At 31.2% G+C, this 24,712-nt stretch overlaps 1 protein-coding gene across 2 annotated transcripts in view; it reads left to right on the top strand.

The window, feature by feature from the left end:
- Positions 1 to 24,712, top strand: part of LOC118180131 (pyruvate dehydrogenase phosphatase regulatory subunit, mitochondrial-like) — a 69,204-nt gene that overhangs the window by 3,272 nt on the left and 41,220 nt on the right. For both annotated transcript variants that reach the window (XM_085811978.1, XM_035349274.2), the window contains exons 2-8: positions 6,996 to 7,123; positions 10,947 to 11,028; positions 11,681 to 11,762; positions 15,250 to 15,331; positions 18,520 to 18,641; positions 19,314 to 19,428; positions 19,927 to 20,079. In XM_085811978.1, coding sequence (XP_085668104.1) covers positions 6,996 to 7,123; positions 10,947 to 11,028; positions 11,681 to 11,762; positions 15,250 to 15,331; positions 18,520 to 18,641; positions 19,314 to 19,428; positions 19,927 to 20,079 — 764 coding nt within the window. The remainder of the gene's footprint in view (positions 1 to 6,995; positions 7,124 to 10,946; positions 11,029 to 11,680; positions 11,763 to 15,249; positions 15,332 to 18,519; positions 18,642 to 19,313; positions 19,429 to 19,926; positions 20,080 to 24,712) is intronic.

Here is a 24,712-nt window from a genome sequence, read left to right as displayed (position 1 = left end):
CCCCCTTTTCCGATTAAAGAACCGTAATTCGTCCATTAATATCACATGACATATCCCATGATCTCTCGTTTCCCTCACACAAAATAATGCGTAATTGGAACTGAGTACTGGTCACATTATTACCAAAGTCCCAGGTAGTAACCTTTATCGCCTCCAAAATGTCGCCAAACTACCAGTTACCATATTGTAAAGATCAACCCCTAATTCTAGCTGGAGCGCACGTTTGTTTGTGGAACTAAAACACTGTTTCAGCAGAAAATTGTTTGGATCTTGAAAACTTTATTTTGATAGTAAGGCTGTCTCGAAAACTGGTTTTAACTTCTGAATATATGCCTGTCACGTCCTTTGATGATCAAGTTGAGAAAACAGAAAAATCCCCACCTACATGTCAAAGGCCTTTTTTTTCCTGGAATGAATTTATGAGAGCTGGTAAATTTTTCATTCCTGAAAGTACTATAAGTGGAACTTTTTGGAAGGATGTAATTAAAAACGCGATAAAAATTGTCACTTACACATAAATTCTTACTTTTGTGCTCAATTTACAATTTGTACTTTGGAGGACATTTTTATCCCTGTCACATTCTGCTCAACAGCTACAATTTTATTTGCAAGGTTCGAATAGTGTTTGTTATGGACTGTAGCTACGAAATAACAAAACTAATTTTCTTTTAAATCCATCTTTTATTTTATTCAAAAATTAACTGCTCAATTAGCAGCCATTCAAAAATCCAAGCAACAATATTTTCATCAAACAAGCTAATAAAAAGAATTACAAAAAACAAACTATATTCACGCATGTGCATTACAAGATTCATTGCTAGGCAACTACGGTAGAGGAGAAAGTTTTCGTATAGCAGACATTCAGGCGCCAGCAGTGTTGAAGTCTTCTTTGTTTTCACTCCTGTACATTTGCATTAAAATTTTCCATAGCCTTACTGTTTTCTCCCAAAATTGCTTCCCCCATTACTAATAGCCTGTGGCAGATTTCCCTTCAACCTTCCTTTCCTGGTTCTTTCTTCCCCTCGTACCCCTTTGCCCCAAAACACTTCTAATTCCTTCTTTCTGCAGTGTAGGGATCCTGTCTCCCATAGTAACCACATCCTTCTTAGTTCTTGAAATTAAGCGCATCTGCTTGAAGTTTTCTTACAATTTCTTTGCAAAAAATGTTCTACATAACAATGCTGCTTAAATAGCAGTATTCTATTATCATATTATTATGAATTGATGATTACTATCGAACTCTATAAACATGTGCAATAGTCTAAAATTTTAAGTAATTTGATATCTTTTCTACCTATTTAAAGCATTTTTATAACTTTAGAAAATAAATTGGACTATGTTTAACTAATTTATTAGTTTTTTATGTATTATATTCTAATGATGAACGCATTGAAGATATTAAAAATGAAACTTTCTATTGAAGTAAAAATTAAAACTTTCTGCAGTTTAAGTGACATTCTTCATATCCTCATAATACAGTCAAAAGTCGTTAATTCGGACACCCATAATCCGGAATGATCTATAATCCGGACCTCAAAGCTACAAACTTTCTGCGCATGCGTCGCGTTCACGCATGTGCACAGGCGTTTACGAGAGCGCGTAAGACCCTTACGGCTGCGAATATGTTTGTGCGCATGTGCGTTTAATGTGTAACGGAGTTATACGCTAAGCTAAAGTTATCTAATTCAGTTAATGTTGCAGATTGCGTTGTTCCTTAATCTTCGAATTGGATCCGACTTATTATTTTTTGCAGGCTGTTAGAGCAATTTTATAAAAGTAAGCTTGAACTTTCGATTATGTCAAATAGAATTTCCGATATATATTTACTACAAAGCGAAAGTATGTTTTGAAATCCGAAATCTGTTTATCAATTTCACACTGCTCTGCGGCAGAGGGAGGGGGGGCAGAAACGTCATTATTAGATTATGATAGATTAGAAAGATTATGTCAAATAGAATTTCCAATATATATTTACTAATATGTAATTTGTATCTACAAAGCGAAAGTATGTTTTGAAATCCGAAATCTGTTTATCAATTTCAGGTGGCGGATTGGAAGTTGATCTGTCAACACTATCCTTATCTTCAGAGCAGATGTTTTTATTTTATTTGGATTGGTACTAAGTTTAGTATTTCATCTCGATGTACTCCATCTTTGATATGATTTAAATCAAGTTCCTCGTCATTATAATTCGCTTCGGATAGTGAAGAAAGTGACCCAGAGGTTATTGAAAACGAAAACATTTCGATTGACAAATTAGTCGGTATTCTCAACACAGCAATTATAGTACTTGAACAGCGGAACTTTGTAACTAAACAAGAAATTATGTCTGTTTAATAGAATTAAAGAGAAAGTATTATCACATGAAACGAAGCAACTTACATTGAAGGAAATGTTTAATAAAGTAAACAAATAAATATTAAGTTTTTTCTTTTTGTAAATTTTGATACCCTTTAGATCATAATTGTTCTTTATTTCATAAATTACGGTTTCATATTTTTAATTTTGTAATTTTTGCATGCCATCTTACCAGATTTAAACTGATGATCTATAATCCGGAATCGCCGAAGTCCCGACGAGTCCGGATTAACGACTTTTGACTGTATTGGTTTTTAACAAAAGTTTTCCACCACCACAAGTATCATCTCTGCAAACAGTTTGCATTTGTGTGTTTAATCATATTTTGTCAAATGATTTTTGGCATTTGAAAGAAAGGTACTTGCTTTAGAACACTGTGTTGCAAAATTTGAAAAAAATATCATTATCATTAAGTATAAGGCGTCTGAAATGGGACTATCACACTACCTGATTTAGAACCATCATTTACTTCCAGTTCTGTTGCATAAAGTCAGTTACAGAATGCCACCAAATCATGTGTACAGCTTAAGGTACTCATGTTGTATCATATGACACTGTGAAGTTTGGTACCAAAAGTTTGAAAACAAGGAATATGGCATTAAATAAGCAGAAACTTCTGACTGGCCTATTGATGTTAACGAGGCCTGCCTGTGAGAACTTGTGGAAGAAGATCAGTATGCAACTATTCGACAGCTTTCTAAGGAGTCAGACATTAGTGCCATATCCATTAGTTGCGCTATGCATCACATAAACTTGACGTACAAGTTCAGTCGCAGGTGCCGCATGAGCTGACTCAAGCAGTTAAGGACTGACGTGTTCGGGACTGCACTAATCTGCTCAAATATCAATGCAAGCTCAAAATTCTGAACCGGAACGTCACTTGTGATGGAAAGTATCAAATGCACAGCAGTACAGTATGGCCTGTTTTGTTGAACTTCAACAGCACAGGCCGAAAAAGGAGTTTGGGTTAATCGTCGGATTATGGTAACTTAACGATTTTTTGGCGACCAACCCTGCTACAGCAACCCGCTAGTTTTTTTTTTTTTTTTTTACGCCATTTTGTTTTTCACGGAGTAAAGGCATGTTTCTTTGTTTGTTTGTTTGTTTTACTCAACATTTTTTTCCCAACAATCTGCTAGCCAAATTACACTTATACTAGAACTTTTATGGAACAAAAGTGTTTAATCATGATGAAGATCAGGTGCGAAATTGGGAGAAAGTACAGAATCGCCCACTGCTTCCCGCGTTTTTAAGAATTGCACCTTAAAAAAACATCCCAGAATTGCACAAAAATGACATTGCACTCTTGACTTTATCCATGTATACTGCTAAAGTCCTAGCTAGTAACCTTTATTGCCTTACCAAAATGTCGACAAACTACTTGTTATCATATTCCAAAGATTAGCCGGAGTTTGGTCTGCTCCTGGTGAGCCGGTCGGCAGTGTCGCAAAACGCAATTTGACTAACGAAAAGATCATGCTTTGTATCTGGTGGGATTGCCATGGTATTATCCACAAAGAGATCTGAAAAAAGGTGAGACCCTCAACAGTAAGGTATATAGTGAGATGCTAATTCATGTTGACGCTTCTATCAAGGAAATACATCCAACTCAGTTCCAAAACCAAAAGGTAATGTTCCATCAAGATAATGCAAGACGGCATTTGTCTGCATTCAGCGGCACTTTCTATGGACGGATTCAATGGCACTTTGTACGAATAAGGACAGATGTGTTTAGGCTTGTCTAATCTGCTCGAATATCGATGCAAGGACAAAATTCTAGACCAGATCATCACTTGTGATGAAAAGTGGATTTACTTCAGCAACAGATGCTGAAAAGGGGATTAGTCTACCCACAGTGAGCCCTTCGACAGCTTCACAAAGTGTAATTTGAGTAACAAAAAGATTATGCTAGATGATAGTATTATCCACAAAGAGTATCTGGAAAATGGTAAAACCATTGGCAGTAAGGTGTACAGTGAGGTGCTAGTCCGTATTGATGCTATCAAAGAAAAACGTCAAACTGAGTTCTGCCACAAAAAAGTAATGTTCCATCAAGATAATGCAATATCACATTCATCTGTGGGACTCTGTATGGACTCGAATGGGATCTTTTGCCACACCCACCATAAAGCCCTTAATTCACTCCTTGGGACTTCTACTACCATTTTTTACATCTGCAGCTACATCTTGCTGGTGCAATCTTCCATTCTGCACAGGATGTCTGAAATGAGGTTGATCTGTTTTTGGCCACCAAGTTTCTGGCCCAAAAACGGAAAAACTACCTAAACATTGGCAGAAAATCATAGATTTGGGTGGTGATTACTACCTGCACTAAAGGTACTGCTTTTATGTTTTTTTGTGTTTTTTTTTTTCCTAACTTTATTAAGAAAGTTATTTGGAGACCAGATATCTGCAATATACACATAACATCTGAGACAAAGCCACTTATGACTTCTAATTCTGATGAATTTTCTATGAAACAGAAGTTTCTGAATTCTGAATAATTCGTAGTAGAGTGGAATAGTTTCAATTTTAAATCAATTTATTACTGTTGCATTATTTGTCACATGTCTCATAAATTATGATTTATATTTATTACATTTGTTTTTAATATTATCTAAACGAATTTATGCTGTGGTGATCTGTTGGTAATTCACGATCGAAGTTTGAATGATTGGCATTCTACATATTATTTAACCTTTAACTGCTATGACAATTTTTTCCGGCATAATTACTATGAGCGGCCTCACAGACCGTTTTAAAGAAATGCGTAAAAATGCATACTTTTATGCCCTTTTAAGGAATGTTATAGATTAATATTATACATATTTATGGAATTCTAATTCATTTAAATCAATATATTTTAAACATGAATCATTTGATTTTGCGCAGTTAAATTCGTATAAAAATATGACTATTTTCTTTGTTTTAAGGAACAGTGTTTTTAAAGAACAAAGATTTTATTAAACATGCATGAAAATATGTGACTTTATTAAGTATTACTGTCAATTAAACCATAATTCTACAACAGTGAATTTAATTATTAATAAATAATAGATTAGTATAGCTTTGTTTACAAGGATGGATCATAAGATGACATACAATCAAAACATATTTTTTGAGAGCACTGTAGACACACTGGTTCCTTGCATTCCAAGCATTTTTTTGCTGTTTTTTTCTTCTTACAAGGTGGACATGGACTACATGTATTTCTTTCTTCTAATTTTTCTTCTTGATTTGATAAATCCATTCTCTTAATTTCCTTCTGTCAAAGGATTATTTTAATTGTTATCTTCAGTTCCCTTGGCAAAAAAGGCGGAAGTTATCCCATCTTTCAGATATGGTTTAATAAGTTGATTAGCTAATAAAAGCATAAATTGTTTTCTTTTCAGTTTTGTAGCATCAGAATATGACTTGAACAATATGTATGAACATAAATTCCAAGTATCTTCGGGCTCTGCTCTAGAGCGTATTTTTGCAGAATGTTTCAGACCAGGAAGCTTTCAGAACTATTATGTTATGTTTTGGTGTTCGTACCGCCCGACTTGGTTCTTTTTTCGCTCCATTTGAAGTGTTTTTTTTTTTTTTTTTCCCATAAAAATTATCATTTTGTTCACAGTCATTAGAAAAATTATGATATTCATCTGCAGAAACTTTTGCTTTCGCTGTGGATTCTACATGATTCTTCAGAATCAGAGTATTCTACATAAAAAATATTGTTGACAAGATATTCAATTTCTTTTTGAGTGAGATATACGGGACGTTTTCTTGTAAAATTTGAAGCCGTGTTTATCCCTTTTACAAAAAACAAGCATCCAATAAATAATGTCTATCGTCCACTAAAACTGATATGCATCTGCTGTGAGCGGTCTCCCAGACATCTTAAAAAGTAAAAAACGTGATAACTGAAACCATAATAAAGCTAGAAGTATGAAACTGGATATGTGACCTTGTAGGACAGGTTTGGGAAGGTAGGAGGAAGGACAGGGACCATTCTTCGTTTTTAGGGGTGGAAAAGATGGTTAGAAAATCCTCAGCAGTCTCTCAGACCGCTCAGAGCAGTTAAATGTTTACATAACAAAAAAGTTTTATTAAACATATTTCAGGAATAAATAAATAATATGATAATAATTGAGAAGACTCTATTGTCATATTTTTTATTGGACTGAATTTTGATTAATTGTAAGGCACAAAAAAACTATCACCATAGTAGGGGCATTGTCTTCCTGTAATGTCCTTTATCAGAAATTGAACTTATATAGGAGATTGAGAGTAGCAAGTCTTTGAATTAAGAAATTACTTTGTATGAAAATATGCCAATCTTTCCAAAATAATACTATAAACTCAGACAGATGGAAAAAATACTTGCCATCCTAAACCATTATTAAGAAATTTAAACAAAGTATACAGATAATAGTTTGATTTAGTTGGTAATATACAGGCAGATTTCTGCTATGCTGTTTGCAGTATTTGTTTTCTTAATTTTATGAATTATTTTTTATTGCTTTGTTTGCTAATTTTGTAAATTTTGCTTAATGTATTGCTATCACTGTGTTTATTTCCTTTGTTAAGCAAGTTGCTTATTTATATCTGTTTTAATATAAAGTAATTTTTTATAATTTTAAAATTATTTTTAGAATTGGGAGTGGGGATTCATGGCGAAGTTGCGGTATTGTGGGTCATTTCCATTCTACCTCAGAAGGCCGAATAACCACATTTAGTTCTGAATTATACAAAGAACTTCAAAATTCTGGACATGATATTGGTTTGTATATTTCATGCTATAATATGTGAAAAAAAAAATTAGAATAGCATTCTAAAATTTTTTTTCTATTTACTGTTTGAATTTTTCCCCTCTATTTAGGTAATTTTTCCCCCTCTGATATCTCTAGTGATATAATTATGCTTGAGTCATTTTTTAAGCTTCATTGAGTATAAACCAATATATTTAACATTTTATTTTACATCAAAACTGCATACATTCTATTAGAAATTACTGAATCATTTAGAAATATTTTTCTACTAAGTGACTTAAAGCAATTGTTAATGATTCATTAGAGATACCTCACTGTTACATAATGTAATAAAGACCTGTTGAAATATACAGCAGTGAGGTGCTTTCTTTTTGAAATGCGTTACAGATATTAATATATAAAAGTGTTCATGTTCACAGTGGCTGTGGAAAAATAGTATTGGGCACATTTAAGCTACTGTGTTTGTTTTATGTTCTATTATCGCTTAGTTTCCTTTTTTTAAACTTAACATTTATTTCTTATTTTTGTGTTTTTTCACTGGAGGATTATAAATCAAAGTTAACTGAAACCCGTATTCAATTTGATATTAAAATTTTTCTCTTACTATAATGAAATATTTTTAATGTATGATTATAATTCATATAGTGTTTTTATATCTACTATTTAGCAAAAAGTTTGACATTTCTTACTATGGTTAATATTGAAACATTATGAACTTTGCATATCCACCCTTTAGCATCCTTGCCATAATCATAATTTGATTAATTTTGACTTATAATCCATACATCTAAATGACTGATTAAGCGAGACTGTCTGCAATGAAAATATTGCTTCAGTGCAAGCTGTCGTTTGTCCTTATGAAATTCTATCCCAAAATTGGGGGGATGGTATGGCCTGATTCACTTTCTTACGTTTTGGGGTCTTGTTGTTGCATCATGTAACATTATATTGTCTGTGGTAAGTAATTAAAAATGCTGAATTTTACTGAATGCAGGTAATATTAAAATCTGTTTTTGTTCACTTTATAAAAGGAAATTCTTTTGCCATACTGTGATTGAATTTACAACTTCTTTTCTTGCCCACAAATAGGAAGCATTCTGAAAAAAATTAAATTTAGAAAATTTAATAAATATACTAAAATCTTAAACTATTATACTTTGACAGTAGAAAGTACATTTTGTTTTTCTAATCTATAAAAATACTTAACAATAGCACTTGATATAGTAAATGATATATATGTAATGGAAGCAAACTTAGATATAATAATGTAGAATAAGTTGATGGCATAGGTGATGAAACCAATTCACTTTTTAGCCATGGGCCAAGAAAAGTGCTGCATAGATCTGACGAGAGCAAAAATCACAACTGATTTGATGATTAAAACATAATTTTGATTTTGAATGGGAACAATTATTTTTAAATGCATTTTAGCTTAAACTGGTACTACACTAGGGGTATTAAACATACCCTACAATTTCTATATATGCCGTTTATATTTTAAATGATAGGAAAATAAGCTCAGAGAAGAGACATGACTTTCCTTGGCAAGCAACAAAATGTGATGTGCAGTAACTGCAGTAGTATTTATAAGTATGGAATGTCTTTGTTTTAAACTTGGACAGTGATTGGACAAAAGTTTTTCTCAGTGCAGAAAAGTCACAGGGAAAAATTGACTTAGCACACTGTAAAATTGTGCAAAATGTGTCCTTGAAGAGGGGATATGCTTAATTAGAAATTGTGAATTTAAAGGTTTATTGCCAGTTGGTTCTAATTTAGTTTCATATTTTATATTTTACCTATCTATCTCTCTCTAGATATATGTGTTATAGCAGTTTGAAGATATTGGGAGTCCATGAGCAATGCAGTTAGTCTTCATAGCAGTCAAAGGATTGAATTTGTGATATCGGAAGTTCTTAGGTGATGTAGTTGGTCATTGGTGTCAGTTGTCATGGAAGCCTGATGTCAGTAAATGAAGTCTAAAACCTCAATCTCATCAAGTCAGTATGTAGTCTGTAGAAACCTCAGCAAGTCAGTATGTAGTCTGAAACCTCATGAGAGAATAAAGAACCATTAGCCTCCCTCCCCCAATTGGTCTCTTAAGACATCAATTTCCAACCATGTCTTAACAAACGTATGTAATGCCACCAGTGCAGTTGTAGGACTATGTAATAAGCGGTGGGCTAGTTTAGCTCAGTGGTTTATTAATGCCACATGGTTGGGACAGTGTAGGCTGAGTCAGTTTTACTGGTTGGTAGAAAATGTTATCCTCTCACTGAAAGCACATTGGTCGATATATCACTCCTCACACATAAAAATATGCTTCCTGTAATGTATCATTATATGCCTAATGCTGCCATTGCAAGACTTCAAAAATAATACATTCTTTATGTGGAAATACTATAGAAACTAAATTTATTTTGATGAATCTTTAAACAAATTGTTAATTTCGGGACAAGTAACCATGCGGGATGCAGAGCTGGAATCCAGGACAGATGGTCACTCTATGTATAATGTGTATGATTATTTTTAATTTGTATTACTGTATTAACTGTAAATTGTATTCTTAATCATCATTTTCTTGCTTTTAAGTCTATTTTTAATTATTTTCTTTTAATATGTTAATAATGTTTTCTATGTTATGATAAATACCGTTGGTTTGAAATTAATTAATGAAATTATTTTCATTTATGCATTTGTATTTATTTCCATATTTAAAAATAACATTTCATTAGTGCCATCTGTGAAATAAATAACTAAATAAAAGTGGTAGATCACATAAGTGCCAAAAATAGTGTAGCTTTACTATATGTTTGGTACAATCAGTATGTAAGCTTTCAAGTTATGTTCCAGAAAATCTGCCAAATTATTATTTTTTAATTTTTTGAAGTTCTTCATCCTATTTCTTTTCCCCAATGCTGTTTAATGTTATTTTGGTACTTGAATATTAGTTATTTTGGTACTTGAATATTAATGGAAAAAAAGGCCTAAATTCACCAGAAGCGAAAAAATAGTCACCAACTTTGGCATCATAGCACAAATTAATTACTACTACAACTGTATAACATCGCTAAGTTTAAAAAAAAAAAAAAAAAAAAAAGGCTGCCAACTAGTATAGTGGTTAGCATCTCTGATTGCTGTGCAGAAGGGCCCGTGTTCGAATTCCGGAGAAATCATGGATGTTTGTAAATGTATAGTGTTCATGTTGCATGGGGGCACTCTAAATATGCAGCGAGCGGAAAGTCCTCTCAAGAGGTTGGTAGTAGGGGAAGAGGGATGGGAGACCTTCAGACCTGTCCTCCCAAGGTGCTGTTCATCAAAATTGTGGGCGGAACCGAGCTAAATCGCACTGTCACCTGTAAGGTGCTCAAGGCTGTTGCAAATGACAGGCATATCTTGCGCTCTTTGCCACAAGCAATTTCGTGGGCTTAGGTTGCCTATAGGTCGGACAAGTGAGCATTAGTCAACAACAACAAGTTTTAAAAATGCCTATAAGCTGCAGTTTTAAGAACGAAGTAAACATAGGGGTTCAACAAAACACCTTTTGAAGTCGTACTTAGCAGAGTTCACATGGCGGCAAAAAGTTGTAGCTTGGGGTAAAATACCCTTCAAAGCTATTGCCAAATATTTTCCATCCAAAATAAAGGAAAACTAATTACATCAAATTACTGCCAAAGTTAGCCAATCCTCCTCCATTATTTAGAGAGTAGTATAGTATAAGATCATGTAAGTGCCTTTATTTTCTTATATGCATTTTATTTACTGGTTTGTATACTAAAATTATCACTATGAATCATTTAAAATGAATTATAAATTTAAAAATTTCTTTACTTTCAGGGTTCAAAGAAACTGGATCTGTAAATATAGCTCGTACCAAGGAAAGAATGACTGAATTGCGGAGACTAGCTGCTGAGGCAAGGTATCCCAAAAGTATTCTTTTTTTTATGAAATATTCTTAAAAATTGATTAATTGCTAATAATAGTCAAATAATTTTAAAATTTCTTGTTAATGTAATGTAGGAAAATTTGGTTTAAAAGATTTTTTTGGTATTATCCCATCAGCCATGAAAGCTGACTACCATTAAACCATGAAAGTTGACAGATTTCCCACATGTTACATGAATTATTCCTTTGAAATTCTGAATGAACTAATGCCTCTTTATTTAATAAACAATCTGTATTCGAATTGTTTCATTTTTCCACTTCATTAAAGGCTTTTGTCAATATCTACTATTTTGTTAGAGCCCCCGATTTTACTTGAAGCTCTGTTTAGAATGATATGAGTACAAACTTTCTGCAGGTAAGTATTCAAATCTGTTCCTATCTTATCAACCACATTCAGCTGACTATATTGTGCCCATTAATGCATGCTTTTTTTAAAGTATGATCCCATAACTTTGGAAAAAATCCACTGCTTTCTATTCTGTAGAAGGCAAATATCAAATTCCGTTCATACATATCAGTAAACACTACAATTACATATCGGTAAGCAGTGCATGAAAATCTTGCACTTATCATGTTTACCATGTTCCTTGTACATATTCCTGAAAAAAAAAATTATTTTTTAACAGAATTCAAGGAATTAAATGCGAAATTTTAGAACCCAAAGATATTCCAAACTATCATCCTTTTGCAAAAGTTGAAGACTTGGAAGTAAGTATAAATAATCTTTACTTCTTTATTAAAAATTCGGCTAATCTTCCATAAACAGGGTAAGTTGGCGCCAAACTCTTTTTGTTTACGATGTCGAACTTTACATTTCCATTTCATTTCACAATTGCCACTTTCAAAAAGAAACAGCAATGTAAAATCTACTATCGCTAAACAAAAATGACACTAAATACAACACAAGCATAAATTACTACAAACTAAAACATAAATTTAAAATAAACTACAAAAAACTCAAGTCACAAATATGAAACAAAAAATTGCAAAACTAAATTACTGCAAAAGTAAAAAAATAATACAGTCAAAAATCGTTAATCCGGACTCGTCGGCGATTCCGGATTATCGATTTTTCTGGATTATAGATCATCAGTTTAAATCTCGTAAGATGGCATTCAGAAATTCTAAAATTAAAAATATGAAACCGGAATTTATGAAATAAAGAACAATTATGATCTAAAGGGTATCAAAATTTACAAAAAAAAAGCTTAATATTTATTTGTTTACTTTATTAAACATTTCTTTCAATGTAAGTTGTTTAAGTTGCTTTGTTTTATGTGATAATACTTTCTCTTTAATTCTATAAACAGACATAATTTCTTGTTCGGTTACAAAGTTCCGCTGTTCAAGTCCCGTAATTGCTGTGCCGAGAATACCGACAAACTTGTCAATCGAAATTTTTTCGTTTCAACTAACCTCTCTGTCACCTTCTTCATGTCTTTATCCATTTTTTTCAGCAATTCCACTTTTTGTTTGATGGACATCGAAACATACTTTCGTTTTGTAGATCCTTTGGGAGCTCCAGCATCGGAAATTCTATTTGACATAATCGAAAGTTCAAGTTTACTTTTATAACATTGCTCTTAAAGTCTGCAAAAAATAATAAGCCCGCATCCAATTCGAAGATTAAGGAACAACGCAATCATCAACATTAACTGAAATAGATAATTTTAGCTTATACCGTCCGTTATACATTAAACGTGCACGCAAAAACGTATTCTGCGCTTGCGCACATGCCTATGCGCAGTCGTAAAGGTCTTATGCGCACGCGTAAACGCCTATGCGCATGTGTCAACTCGGCGCATGCACAGAAAGTTTTTAGCTTTGAGTCCGGATTATAGATCATTTCGGATTATGGGTGTCCGAATTAACAACTTTTGACTGTATATACCAAATGTCTCTTCACTTACATCAAAAAATTGTCAACCTAGTAAATATATTCATTAAACGTTTACAATTGGGTGCTCCTTGTTGTTTGGCGATTCTTTTTTTATGCCAAGATCGGCGGCAGGAAGGCAAAATTTCAAGATGGCCGCTACAGAAAACCAAAGTAAAAAGTCAAAGAATTGCACAAACTCTATGTCCATGTACACATCAATCTGTTTTCACTTTAAAAACATCCCAGAATTGCACAAACTAGGCATTGCGCACTGCTTTAAATTTGTCCATGTACACATAAATCTATTTTCATTAAAAAAAAATTAGGAAGCTAAAACAAATTTAAAACTATCATGGTAACCATAAATGAGGTTTCTTCGCCAAATTTTTTTAAAAACGTGTCGCTAATCGAAGGGGCACCCAATTCTACACTAGAGCCATATATTCAAATTCACTGACAATGGATACATCATAAACTCACTAAAATATACAAGTTACTATTGTTGCGGAATTAAATACACTGAACCACTTTCACTCAACACTGTAAACATTCTACATCTCTTGGTAGCCACATGCAAGAAACAAAACTTTAAAAAAAAATTAGCAGGCCTGAAAAACATTAAGGAAAATTAAATGAAAACATCATTCATTAATTATAAATTGCACATCATCTGAAATCCAACATTCTCCCACCAACAGCAGCTTAACCTCCTGCAAGTATTAAACAGTAAAACTTTTTAAAATAAACACAATATTTCAAAATTAAATTTAAGAAAAATCTTCTGACTACACTTACCTCACACTCATTACAATCACTGAAATAAAGCTCTATGTTTTGCCACAAGAAAACATATATCCGGAAACCTCAACTAAATCAAAATCGCGCCAAATAAAAGCTCTCGCCAAGTTTCGTGCTCGCACCACTTATGGAAGATTAACCAAACATGCTTATAACTAATAGAATTAATAATTAGTTGTATTTTTTTAAATATGCTAAATTTGTTTATACTTTTATTGCCATTATTTTTCCATTAAGGTGCAAGAGGAAAAAAATAATATTTTTATTCAGTTCGTAATTTTATTTCCTCTTTGCAAAATAAATTGTAAATAAATCTTTATGTGTATACAAGGTTATACATAAATTTGTTACACAAAGGAATTTAATAAGTTGTCAAAAGCAACAATGCTTACTTGCAAAAAAAAAAAAAGAAAAAAATCATTATCGTGTGATTGGAGATGTTTGGACAATCGTGGTGAATAGTAATTTGTCACCATCTGGATTTGGTGACTCAGTCTCCTCCTTCTTAAGTTACTTTTTAAAAATGGGGAGAATTTTTCATGTTTTAAAAATTCACTTTTTAAAAAGGAATTTTCTTCTTCCTTACTATGTGCCATCGTAGTATTATGAGAAGCATGTCCGGCTAGCGATCAGGAGGTCCAGAGTTTAAATCTTGGCAGGGGTGTTAATAATTTTTTCTGTTTTGTGTTCCAAAATAAGCCTAAATGATCCTACATTTTAAGAAACCAGTGAAAAAAGCCGAAGTATTTATTGATAAATAATATCTTTAAATCTGTGGTTTAATTTTATGGATGCTTCAGCAAATGAACTATTTGGTATTATGTATTGATATAGCAATCATGTTATACTTAAATAGACATGTGTTTTAATAGTCATGTGAGTGAAGAGCTGCTTCATGTTATGATATATTAGTGTCTCTAGTTAAAATTTTAAATCTTTGCATACAAGCAAGACATTGAAATACATGATGTAGTTATGAATGCTATTTATATTTAAGTTTAAATTAAATATAAAACAAATATAAATTTGTTCATACTGAAATGAAAGCTGGTGATTACAGAATTACCAGAATATAATTTTAGTGCCATCATTTATATGAAAATTGGTCTATGTCATAAATCTGTACAAAGCATTTTATTTTGTAGCAGAATTGGTATAATGAGACTACCAATCACATAAAGTAAATACTTCTTTACTTTATGTGATGAAGAGTAATGTTCCCAAATAAAGCATTCAGAATAAAAATCATTAATTTTAAATATTTATATTTTGGACTTTTAAATTTTTTCTCAGTAATTTTAAATGCTGTCTAAATTTTTGCCAGTTTTGTCATAGGGATACTTGCATATTTGACAAGATACGTGTGAGATTTTATAATTTCCTGAGCTTTTGAAAGAAAAGAACTGCTATTTATTTAGAAGAGATTATTTTTGTAAACAAATTTATAGTGTTGTCACTTTCTATGTAATGTAGTAGTCTGAAATTTCACTATTAAATTGCTTTTTTTTTTTTTGCCAGGGTGGTATATGGGTTCCTAGTGATGGAGTTGTTAATCCTTTAGCTGTATGTACCACTTTAGCAAAAATATCTCAAGACAGAGGTAAGTTTTTTCATTATGTTATTTTATTAATTAGTATAATTATAAAATAACAAACAAGTAAAGAAACAACCTTGTACAGTACAAGGTCCGAAATCCGGACTCGTCGGGACTTCGGCGATTCCGGATTTGGGATTTTTCTAGATATTAAATCATCAGTTTAAATCTAGGAAGATGGCATGTAGAAATTATAAAATTAAAAGTACGAAATCGTGATTTATGAAATAATAAAGTATTTATGATCTAAAGGGTAGCAAAATTTACAAAAAAATAGCTTAATATTTATTTGTTTACCTTATTAAACATTTCTTTCAATGTAAGTTGCTTTGTTTTTTGTGCTAATACTTTCTCTTTAATTCTGTAGACAGGCATAATCTCTTGTTCAGTTACATTGTTGAAGTCCTCTAACTGCTGTTTCGAGAATTCCGGCTAACTTGTCAATCAAAATTTCCTCATTTTCAGTAACTTCTCTGTCACTTTCTTCACTATTGGCTGTGGTATTTTCTGGATCTTGAACCATAGTACAGATTTCACCATTCATTAATTGATTTATGATTGAGAAGCATTGTCATCACAATGAAAAACTTCTTTTATATCATCTTCATTTATTACCGCTTCTCCACATTTCTTTACAAAATCCGTTAACTGTAAAATTTCATCTTTGTTTTGCGATATCCAAAAATCTTTAAAATGAGTGGCTATCATCATCAAATTTATCCTTCACTATACATATTTGGCTATGCATCATGAGCTTGGCGACTAACAACAAGTTGTTCCGTTAAATTTTATCTTGCTTCTATCCCACACCGAGACAATTAAGCCTGAATTGTATTAGTTTAGTTATTTATTATACTTATGTCTATTTCTTGCACGTAAGGCATGTCTGAGTTCTGAATAAATAAATTCCTACATATACTTAAGCCTTATTGAGGGCCAGCGCTAGATATCTTACTGCCTGATGCAGTCTCTGTGGGTCTTAAATTCTGCGATTTAGTTCTGGTAAATAACAAATCAGTTATTCTTAATTCAAATAGCCCTAAATGTAATCTTTGGGTCTATGAGTATCATCAACAAAATCTATTTTTAGCATATGGAAAGAAATTTTGGCTAAATTTTTCCTCGTCAACATTTTTTAGCGCATTTAACTTAAATCTGTAATCCGCCAAGCGTAATGTCAACATAAAAGGTTACCATACATTAAGGTTCATTATTATTATACTTTATTATTCAATTGCTAACATAAAAAAATTGTTTAGGCATCGCTACATGATTTATTACTCGAGTTGTCATGTTTTGATAAACATGCGGTGATGAAAGGAAAGTAAAATTAATAATAATTCACCAGGTTAGCGTCAGATCAACGATGTATCTATGTGGAATGTTTCGGTTTGAGATGTGTGGCAAAGCAGATACACAGCAACTAAGCCGAATTACTGATCGTACAAATTTATGCTAAAATGATTGTTTCTTCAATAACAAGGTATTTTATTTAGTGTCGAAGTGAAATTAAGAATCGGAACTCTCCAGATGTTTTATTATGCGCGGAGGGGAAAATCAAATGTGCATGCGTAAAGCCTACGAGAAAGACGTTGTTGGTTTTGAGGTTTGGATTTTAGATCATTCCTGATAATGGACATCCAGATTTTGGACTTTGTACTCTATTTGGCCATACATTTAGACAAATATAAGGTTGTTTCTTTACTAATTTTAAGTTTCACTTTGGCATGTTTCTGTTCTGATTATTGTAATTATGTATATTTTTATGTTAATTTAAAAAACTTTCCAAAATTGATTTGAAATTTTTTTTATTGATTTGAATGAAAAAATATTTATTGATAAAATTTATGAAAAATTTGATTTGTTTGCAAGAAATATTTCTATTTCAATCACCATGAGTTATAAAAAATAAAATTTACAAGAAACACAAATGTATACATTTGATTATTGTATTTGCTTTTAAAAATCTAAATTTTAATGTAGTCAAGAGCATCTAAAAAATGTATGCTTTTAAAATTTTTTAGTTTGGCTGAATATTTGGGAGAAAGGATAACATTATCATTGGCCTCCAGTGGTCCACAGAATATTATTCCATTTACTGTAAAACTGTAGAAATGTAGCACCAGGCTTTTGTGGCCTAGATTTTTTTTAGTAGTGACTCAAAAGTAATGAAAATTTCATTTGCATTTTTAAGTATCTATCAGTCAAAAGTTCTAATTGTAGATATTGTATTATTATGATAGAGAACTTTAAGTCAACCAATTCAGTAATAAAAAAATATATGTGAACTGTCAAAACAGTCTTTGTGATTCTGTATCAAAGTATGCTTCTATATTAGGCATTCAAATTACAGGATTTAAAATTTCTTCCCTTCAAATTTAAGTTTGTGCAGAAATTAAATCAATTGATTTAATTGAGGAAAATTAGAAACTTTTTATGCAAAACATGCTACCAATTTGAATAGGTTACATCTAGTTACATAGTTAATATTTCTCTATTTGTCAAATAGCATTTTTTCCCCTCAAATGTTGAACTTCTAGTTTAGACTATATAAATGGGGGGGGGAATAGAAAGCATATGTATGGTGTTATTTTTGAGATTAAAGGAACAATTTCTCATTTTAATTAATTGAACATTTTATGCATAATGTGAATATAAACATTATTTTATCTATTCAAAATTCCCATGTGTAATGTGAATATATTGTTTTCTGTATTTATAGAATTAAATGTCTTGTATGCAAAATTTGTTTTCATGGTAGTTCTTAACTGGCAGACTATATTTATATATCTATGATTTAGTTTATTAACTTTTAATATCATCAACATTTATATCCTGTTATATCTTCATAATATCTACTAATTTAATATAAAATATAACTTAAAAATATATCTAATTTAACTATAAATAATGCATGAAATACAATGTAAAATACAGGAATTCTAGAATTTGTCAATTACAACCATTAAGAAGATTTTTATCATATGTGCACATCTGTTTGTTAATTTAAATATATATATATGTGTGTGTGTGTGTGTTGATGTACCCATAATTACATTTTTGTAAGAGAGTTAATTATTGTGATGTTTATTTTTCTTATATATATATAATTCAGTGGTGACATTTGCATAAGTTTTATTCCAGATATCAAATTGCTACCTGATAATAATAAATCCATATTCTATTTCTTTTAGGTGTTAAATATTTTGAAGGCTGTAAAGTCTTAGAAATATTAACAAATGGAGTAAAAGTAACAGGTGTCAAAACTAATTTAGGTGTCATTAATTGTGAATACTTAGTATTATGCACTGGAATGGTATGTTACAATTCTTTGTCATTTTCTTACATAATATATGTACGAGTTCACACAATGCAACTATTTATATATTCCTAATATAGAAATTTTCATAGTTTAAAATAGTGAATATAAGCAGTGGTATTCATAAATCATAAACTTTTTGTATAAGAACAGGCTGTAAATACTATATTTATCAAATCTTTTTAATTTAAAAGATTTGCAAATGTCTAGAACTTTTTCAGACTATATTTTTAAATATATAACTATATAATAAATTATTTTAGGTTTTGTATAATGTTAATAAAGAAAAAATTGTAAAGCAAATGTACAAAAAATATGGTTTGTTTATAAAGTTTATTAAAATTAAAAAGCTTGATTTTTAGCTTTATTACTAAAAAATTTTAAACTTTTGCTGTTAAAAAAAGCATTAATCCCATTATATGTACTAAATTTATTTTTGAAAATAAATAATTAAAAAATTATTTATTTTTCTTACTTTGATAAAAACAAGTATTTAAGAAAATTTGTGTGCTTTTTTTTTTTTTTTTTTTTACTGAAAATGTACCTATTTTTTCGTAAACTTTTACGATTATTGTAGTATTTAGTTCACTGTATATTTCTTTACATGTATGATTGGATGTGATTTTGAAGTTTCAGTTGCGTACTTACCTTAGGGAAATATTCTTGTAGTGGACTAGACCTCTTGGTCTAAATTGTATTCCTGTTTTTCGTGTTCCTGTACATCCTGCTGAAAATGCATATGCTATTACTAGACCAGTTCCTGGTGTAACTCCTACAACACCAAGTAAGTGTAATTTAGGTTTTTCAATACCATCTTTAAAAATAAATTATTGTGAATTTATGTATCAATAAATGTTTTTGAGTTTTGTTGTTGCAGATTTAACGAGAATTGTTTCTTCTTTCGTTGAAATGTAAAAACCACTCAGTTGCTAAAGTCGACAAAATGAAAAATTGTTAAATTTTGAAATCTTTAATATCCTGAGCCTAATGGAAATTTTGATTTAATTTGCGAGAAACTGTAAATCTTTAGCATAGCTTTTTTTTATTCAAAAACTGTACTTCAAAATTGTCGTACATTCAAAACACATGCCTTTATATAAGTAAATCCTGATATTAAAAGTGTAAACTCTCATATTTTTTAGCATGAAAATATATGTCAAATTGTAAGAGTTTTTGCAGAAAAAAAGTATTTTATTATAAGTATTACTTACCTTCAGATCATGAGATAAGCCAATTTTTCTGAATAAAAAAGTGTTTAATATTTTTTTTAAATATATTACAGTTCTTCGCGATTATGATGCTAGATTGTACTGTCGTGAATATGATAATGGATTCCTTGTTGGTGGTTTTCGGGAGGAAGCTAGGCCATTATTTACGGAAAAAATACCCGAAACTTTTTCTTTTCAAGAATTATCATCTGACTGGAACTATTTTAGTAAGTAGATTTGAATATATTTTATGCAATCGTGATGTTGTCATTCTTAAAAATTTGATTAATTACTAAAGATGTCAGCATACATAGCCATCATCAAATAAATATATTAGATTTAGACTGAGTTTTTCATATGTGGAGAGCTGAAAATTTTTAAATGATGGGGTATCATTTGATACCCATTCTACATTACACTGTCAAACCAAGCATCCATAGTAATTTGTTTATTTAAAGCTCATATGTTGGTTGGCTGCATGGACATTTTCATAGTGTTTTTTTTTTTTTTTCTGTTGTTGTTGTTGTTGTTTGTTTGTTTGTTTGTTTGTTTCCCCTTGGCTCGTGTGAAGACAAGCTAGTTTCTCTTAGTCTTCCATGAAACTATCCCTTCTCTTAGCAGATGCCCTTACGTATCTCACCTTAAATAATTAATCTAACCTGAAGCTCGGATAGTTTTCAGAACAATGTGGGTCTACCATTTGCCTCTATCACAGCCTTTTCTTTCCTAGAAAGATATTCTATTGGATTTTCCTAGGAAGACTGTACATTTTTGCTGCTATTTTATGCCATTCTTCCTGTAGCATGATGAGCAAGTCTGTATTGGCTTAAGGCAGGGCAACTATATGTCTGCAGGCATCATGGTGCCCACTGAACATTTTAACGTGTGCTCGCCACTGTGCAATCACTATAAAAATGTTTTAGTTTTCAATTAAATTGTACGTGAAAGTTTCCTCATTTTTAATGAAATATAAATTGCATCCAACACAGATACCAGCACAAAGCGAAATGCAACCGATGTCTTTTTTCATAATTCTATCATATTATAAATTCACCTTGAAAAAGTAAATGTTGCCTGCCATCCAACAGACATTTTAGAATGTGCTCTTAGAGGCAAAAAGGTTGAGAACTTAAGGGAAATTTGGTCTCTCTTGATACTAGGATTCAGACTCATCTCAAAGAGTTCAGTTGGACTGAGATCAGGATTTGAGGCCAGAGAGTTGAATATATTCATTACCATTTCCTCAAAACCCAGTCAATATCTTTGCTTTCTGAGTTTTCTCATTTTTAATGAAATATAAAAATATAAATTGCATCCAACACAGATACCAGCACAAAGCGAAATGCAACCGATGTCTTTTTTTTATGTGCATATATTAATAATTCTATCATATTATAAATTCGCCTTGAAAAGGTAAATGCTGCCTGCTGTCCAACAGATATTTTAGAATGTGCTCTTAGGGGCAAAAAGGTTGAGAACTTAAGGTAAATTTGGTCTCTCTTGATACTAGGATTCAGACTCATTTCAAAGAGTTCAGCTGGACTGAGATCAGGATTTGAGGCCAGAGAGTTGAATATATTCATTACCATTTCCTCAAAAACCCAGTTAAGATCTTTGCTTTCTGAGTGAGTACATTATCATTCTAAAAAAGAAATGTGTCTGTTCCTGTCTGCTGGCATAAAACAGAAAAAATGGAATTGTTTAAAACTCTTTCATAGCATATTGTGTAAATTTTTGGATCTAAAAATTAGTAGATATCACCAAACCAAGAAAAACAGGTTCACAGTCTAATTCTTCTTTCATCGAAATTCACAATTAGATAAATAAAGCTTCACTGATAATAACCATGTGCATACTTGGCTGTAAGCTCTCCACGTGAAGCAGGGTTCATTAGTGTGCATCATGTTCTGATGATGAAAAATGTCTTTAAGTTCATGATAAAAAAAAATCATACCACATAGAATCCAGATTTTTCTGAGTATTAACATGTTGAAATTTCTGCAGACTTAAATTTTTTAAGCACCAGAAAGTTTGTGTTGCCACAAATATTTTTATAATTTTGTGTTGCCACAAATATTTTTATAATTTAATCTGCTTTGTGACAAAATATTTTATGCGGTCAGGTCATGTTTCCACCTTGCGTGCATGATATTTTAAAAATGGCTAATGGTACATACTTGGAATTTGATGGAATTCTTTATATATGGACACGACCTTCTAACTAAACCAAAAATCTGATGTATATTTTAATATTAAAAAATTTTATGCACGAAAACTGTACAGATTTTTTTAATAAAATACATTTTATAAACTCAACAATACATTTTATAAAATAAAAAGTTAACATGAAATTATTAGCATTTTTGTTTCACAGTAATTTCCAAATGTTATAAAAGCCATGTATTAAATATGGAATTAAATTATGCAACAGAATGTTTTAAACTTTGTGCACAAGGTGGAAACATGACGTGAATGCATAAAAAACTTTGTCAAAAAAACAGATTAAATTATGAAAATATTTGTGGCAACACAAACTTTCTGGTTACTAGTTCGGAAAGCAGCTATATTATGTAATCAGCTGTAAAAAGTTGACATTAATTGCTTTTAAAGTTATCTTTAAAGTTAATAAGTTTCAAAGTTATCCCAATTCTTGCAATAGTCAAATAGTTGAAGATCTTAAAGGTTTTAATGTGTACGAGTTCCCTTATACCTTTAATATGTTTGTAATCTCTAGCCTGTTTCTCAGGCTTCTTAGCAATTATATTACTTACCTCAAACAGAAGGACACCAATGCGATATCCTTGGACAATTGTAGAACTTTAGCTTGTCTCTCAAAAGGCTCTAAGAATAGACTAATATCATCAGTTTTTTAAATTAAACTTGGGCATAAACATTTGGAATTTAATTAAATGCTGCTTCACCCCTAGACCTAAAAGATTCAGTGTTCTGTTTTGGTTTAAGGCATTCTAGTTCTAACTGCAGCTTTTCTCAAGTTTTCTTTTTCTATCCTCTCACTTTGTAACAAATTTTCAACAAACTCGTTCTCATAATTTTTACTAATTATTATTATTTGTTTTAAATCTATTACTTTCATATCTATCGAAGTTGCTTGCCCAAGTTCTGTCACAGCTAGGAATAAATCGCTTTTTTTAGTTTTCCCCAAATATGCCATTTTTTTTTTAAAGTAACCATTGAACAAATAAAAACTTAATAAATAGAAACCATTATTAACAAATCGTATGCACAAAAAATATCAGAGATACATTAAAAACAATTTTTTTCTTTCTTACTAAATTATTCACATTATAAATAAAAAATTAAAAGAACATCACTCATTTTAAATTCATTCCCATTTAGAATTCAAAGAAGAATAAACATTCTTTGCAAATATGTTTCTTATCAATTTTTTTTTTTTTTTTCCAAACAGTAATAAGTTCTCAATAGTTATACCTGAATTTAATAAATAATTTCTTTTGAAAGCATCTAACATCGAGTTTCTTCAGGATGAAGACTTGAAATAGAATTTAAATTTCAATATTCCACAGGTGAGCTTCCATGTGTTCACAAAAATATACAGTTTAGATTATACCATGATATTATGTTTTGCAACACTTAAAACATCAATGCACTGATGGGCTCCTTATTAACAGGAAAGTGTTTTACTTTCAAAAGAAAGAAAAGAAATTTCAAAAGGTATTATTTTTCAAAAGAAAAATATCTCATTAGATACTTTGAGAATAACACTTTGAGTGTTTAAAACTTTTATGCACTGATGTGCTATTCCTGTTTGCAAATTGATTTTTAATTCATAAGCAGTATTTAACTAAATTATTTTTTCAGGTCTGGAAATAAATATTGTGGAGAACATATGTCTTCCATCTCTTATCATGCTAGTCTCAGTGGAACTATCATTAAACATGTTATTTCCTTAGTCTGTGACATCATGAATATCCTACAGACAAGAAAAATAGCCAAAGTGATGCATCAGTCTTTTAATCACATAACTATCATAATGCAGAGACACGAGCATAAATTGTAATTTACACACATTTAAAAACATGAATAAATTTATTAATTACACATTCAGAGATATCAAACATGGGCCATAATGGCATCAGTCACACCTCTCCTCAGCAGACAAAATCTCCATATCTTTACTTCAATGGTGGAGCTTCCAATTTCTTTCCCACAGACACAATGTAGAACACTCTGCTCTGCTGTTTGGGCAGACATAGTACCTCGGATGAGGATGGTTCCCATCTAGGTTTCTGAAAAAATGTCTAGAGTTTGTTACATCTGCAAAGAAATCTCAGGATATATTTTCCTTAATTATTAATATAATGAACAATTTACTGACATGAATTTTATCTCTGAAGATGATATGAATATTTATTATTCATTATGTTATTACAGTCAAAAGTCGTTAATTCGGACACCCATAATCCGGACCTCAAAGCTACAAACTTTCTGCGCATGCGTCGCGTTTACGAGAGCGCGTAAGACCCTTACGGCTGCGAATATGTTTGTGCGCATGCGCGTTTAATGTGTAACGGAGTTATACGCTAAGCTAAAGTTATCTAATTCAGTTAATGTTGCAGATTGCGTTGTTCCTTAATCTTCGAATTGGATCCGACTTATTATTTTTTGCAGACTGTTAGAGCAATTTTACAAAAGTAAGCTTGAACTTTCGATTATGTCAAATAGAATTTCCGATATATATTTACTACAAAGCGAAAGTATGTTTTGAAATCCGAAATCTGTTTATCAATTTCACGCTGCTCTGCGGCAGGGGGGGGGCAGAAACGTCATTATTAGATTATGATAGATTAGAAAGATTATGTCAAATAGAATTTCCAATAT

The sequence above is a fragment of the Stegodyphus dumicola genome, chromosome 2, assembly GCF_044657685.1.
Source record: "Stegodyphus dumicola isolate Sdum_Otavi_A_Nest chromosome 2, ASM4465768v1".
In the NCBI taxonomy this organism is placed as follows: domain Eukaryota; kingdom Metazoa; phylum Arthropoda; class Arachnida; order Araneae; family Eresidae; genus Stegodyphus; species Stegodyphus dumicola.
Note: the sequence above shows the minus strand (reverse complement) of the source record. Positions and strands in the feature narration are given on the sequence as shown.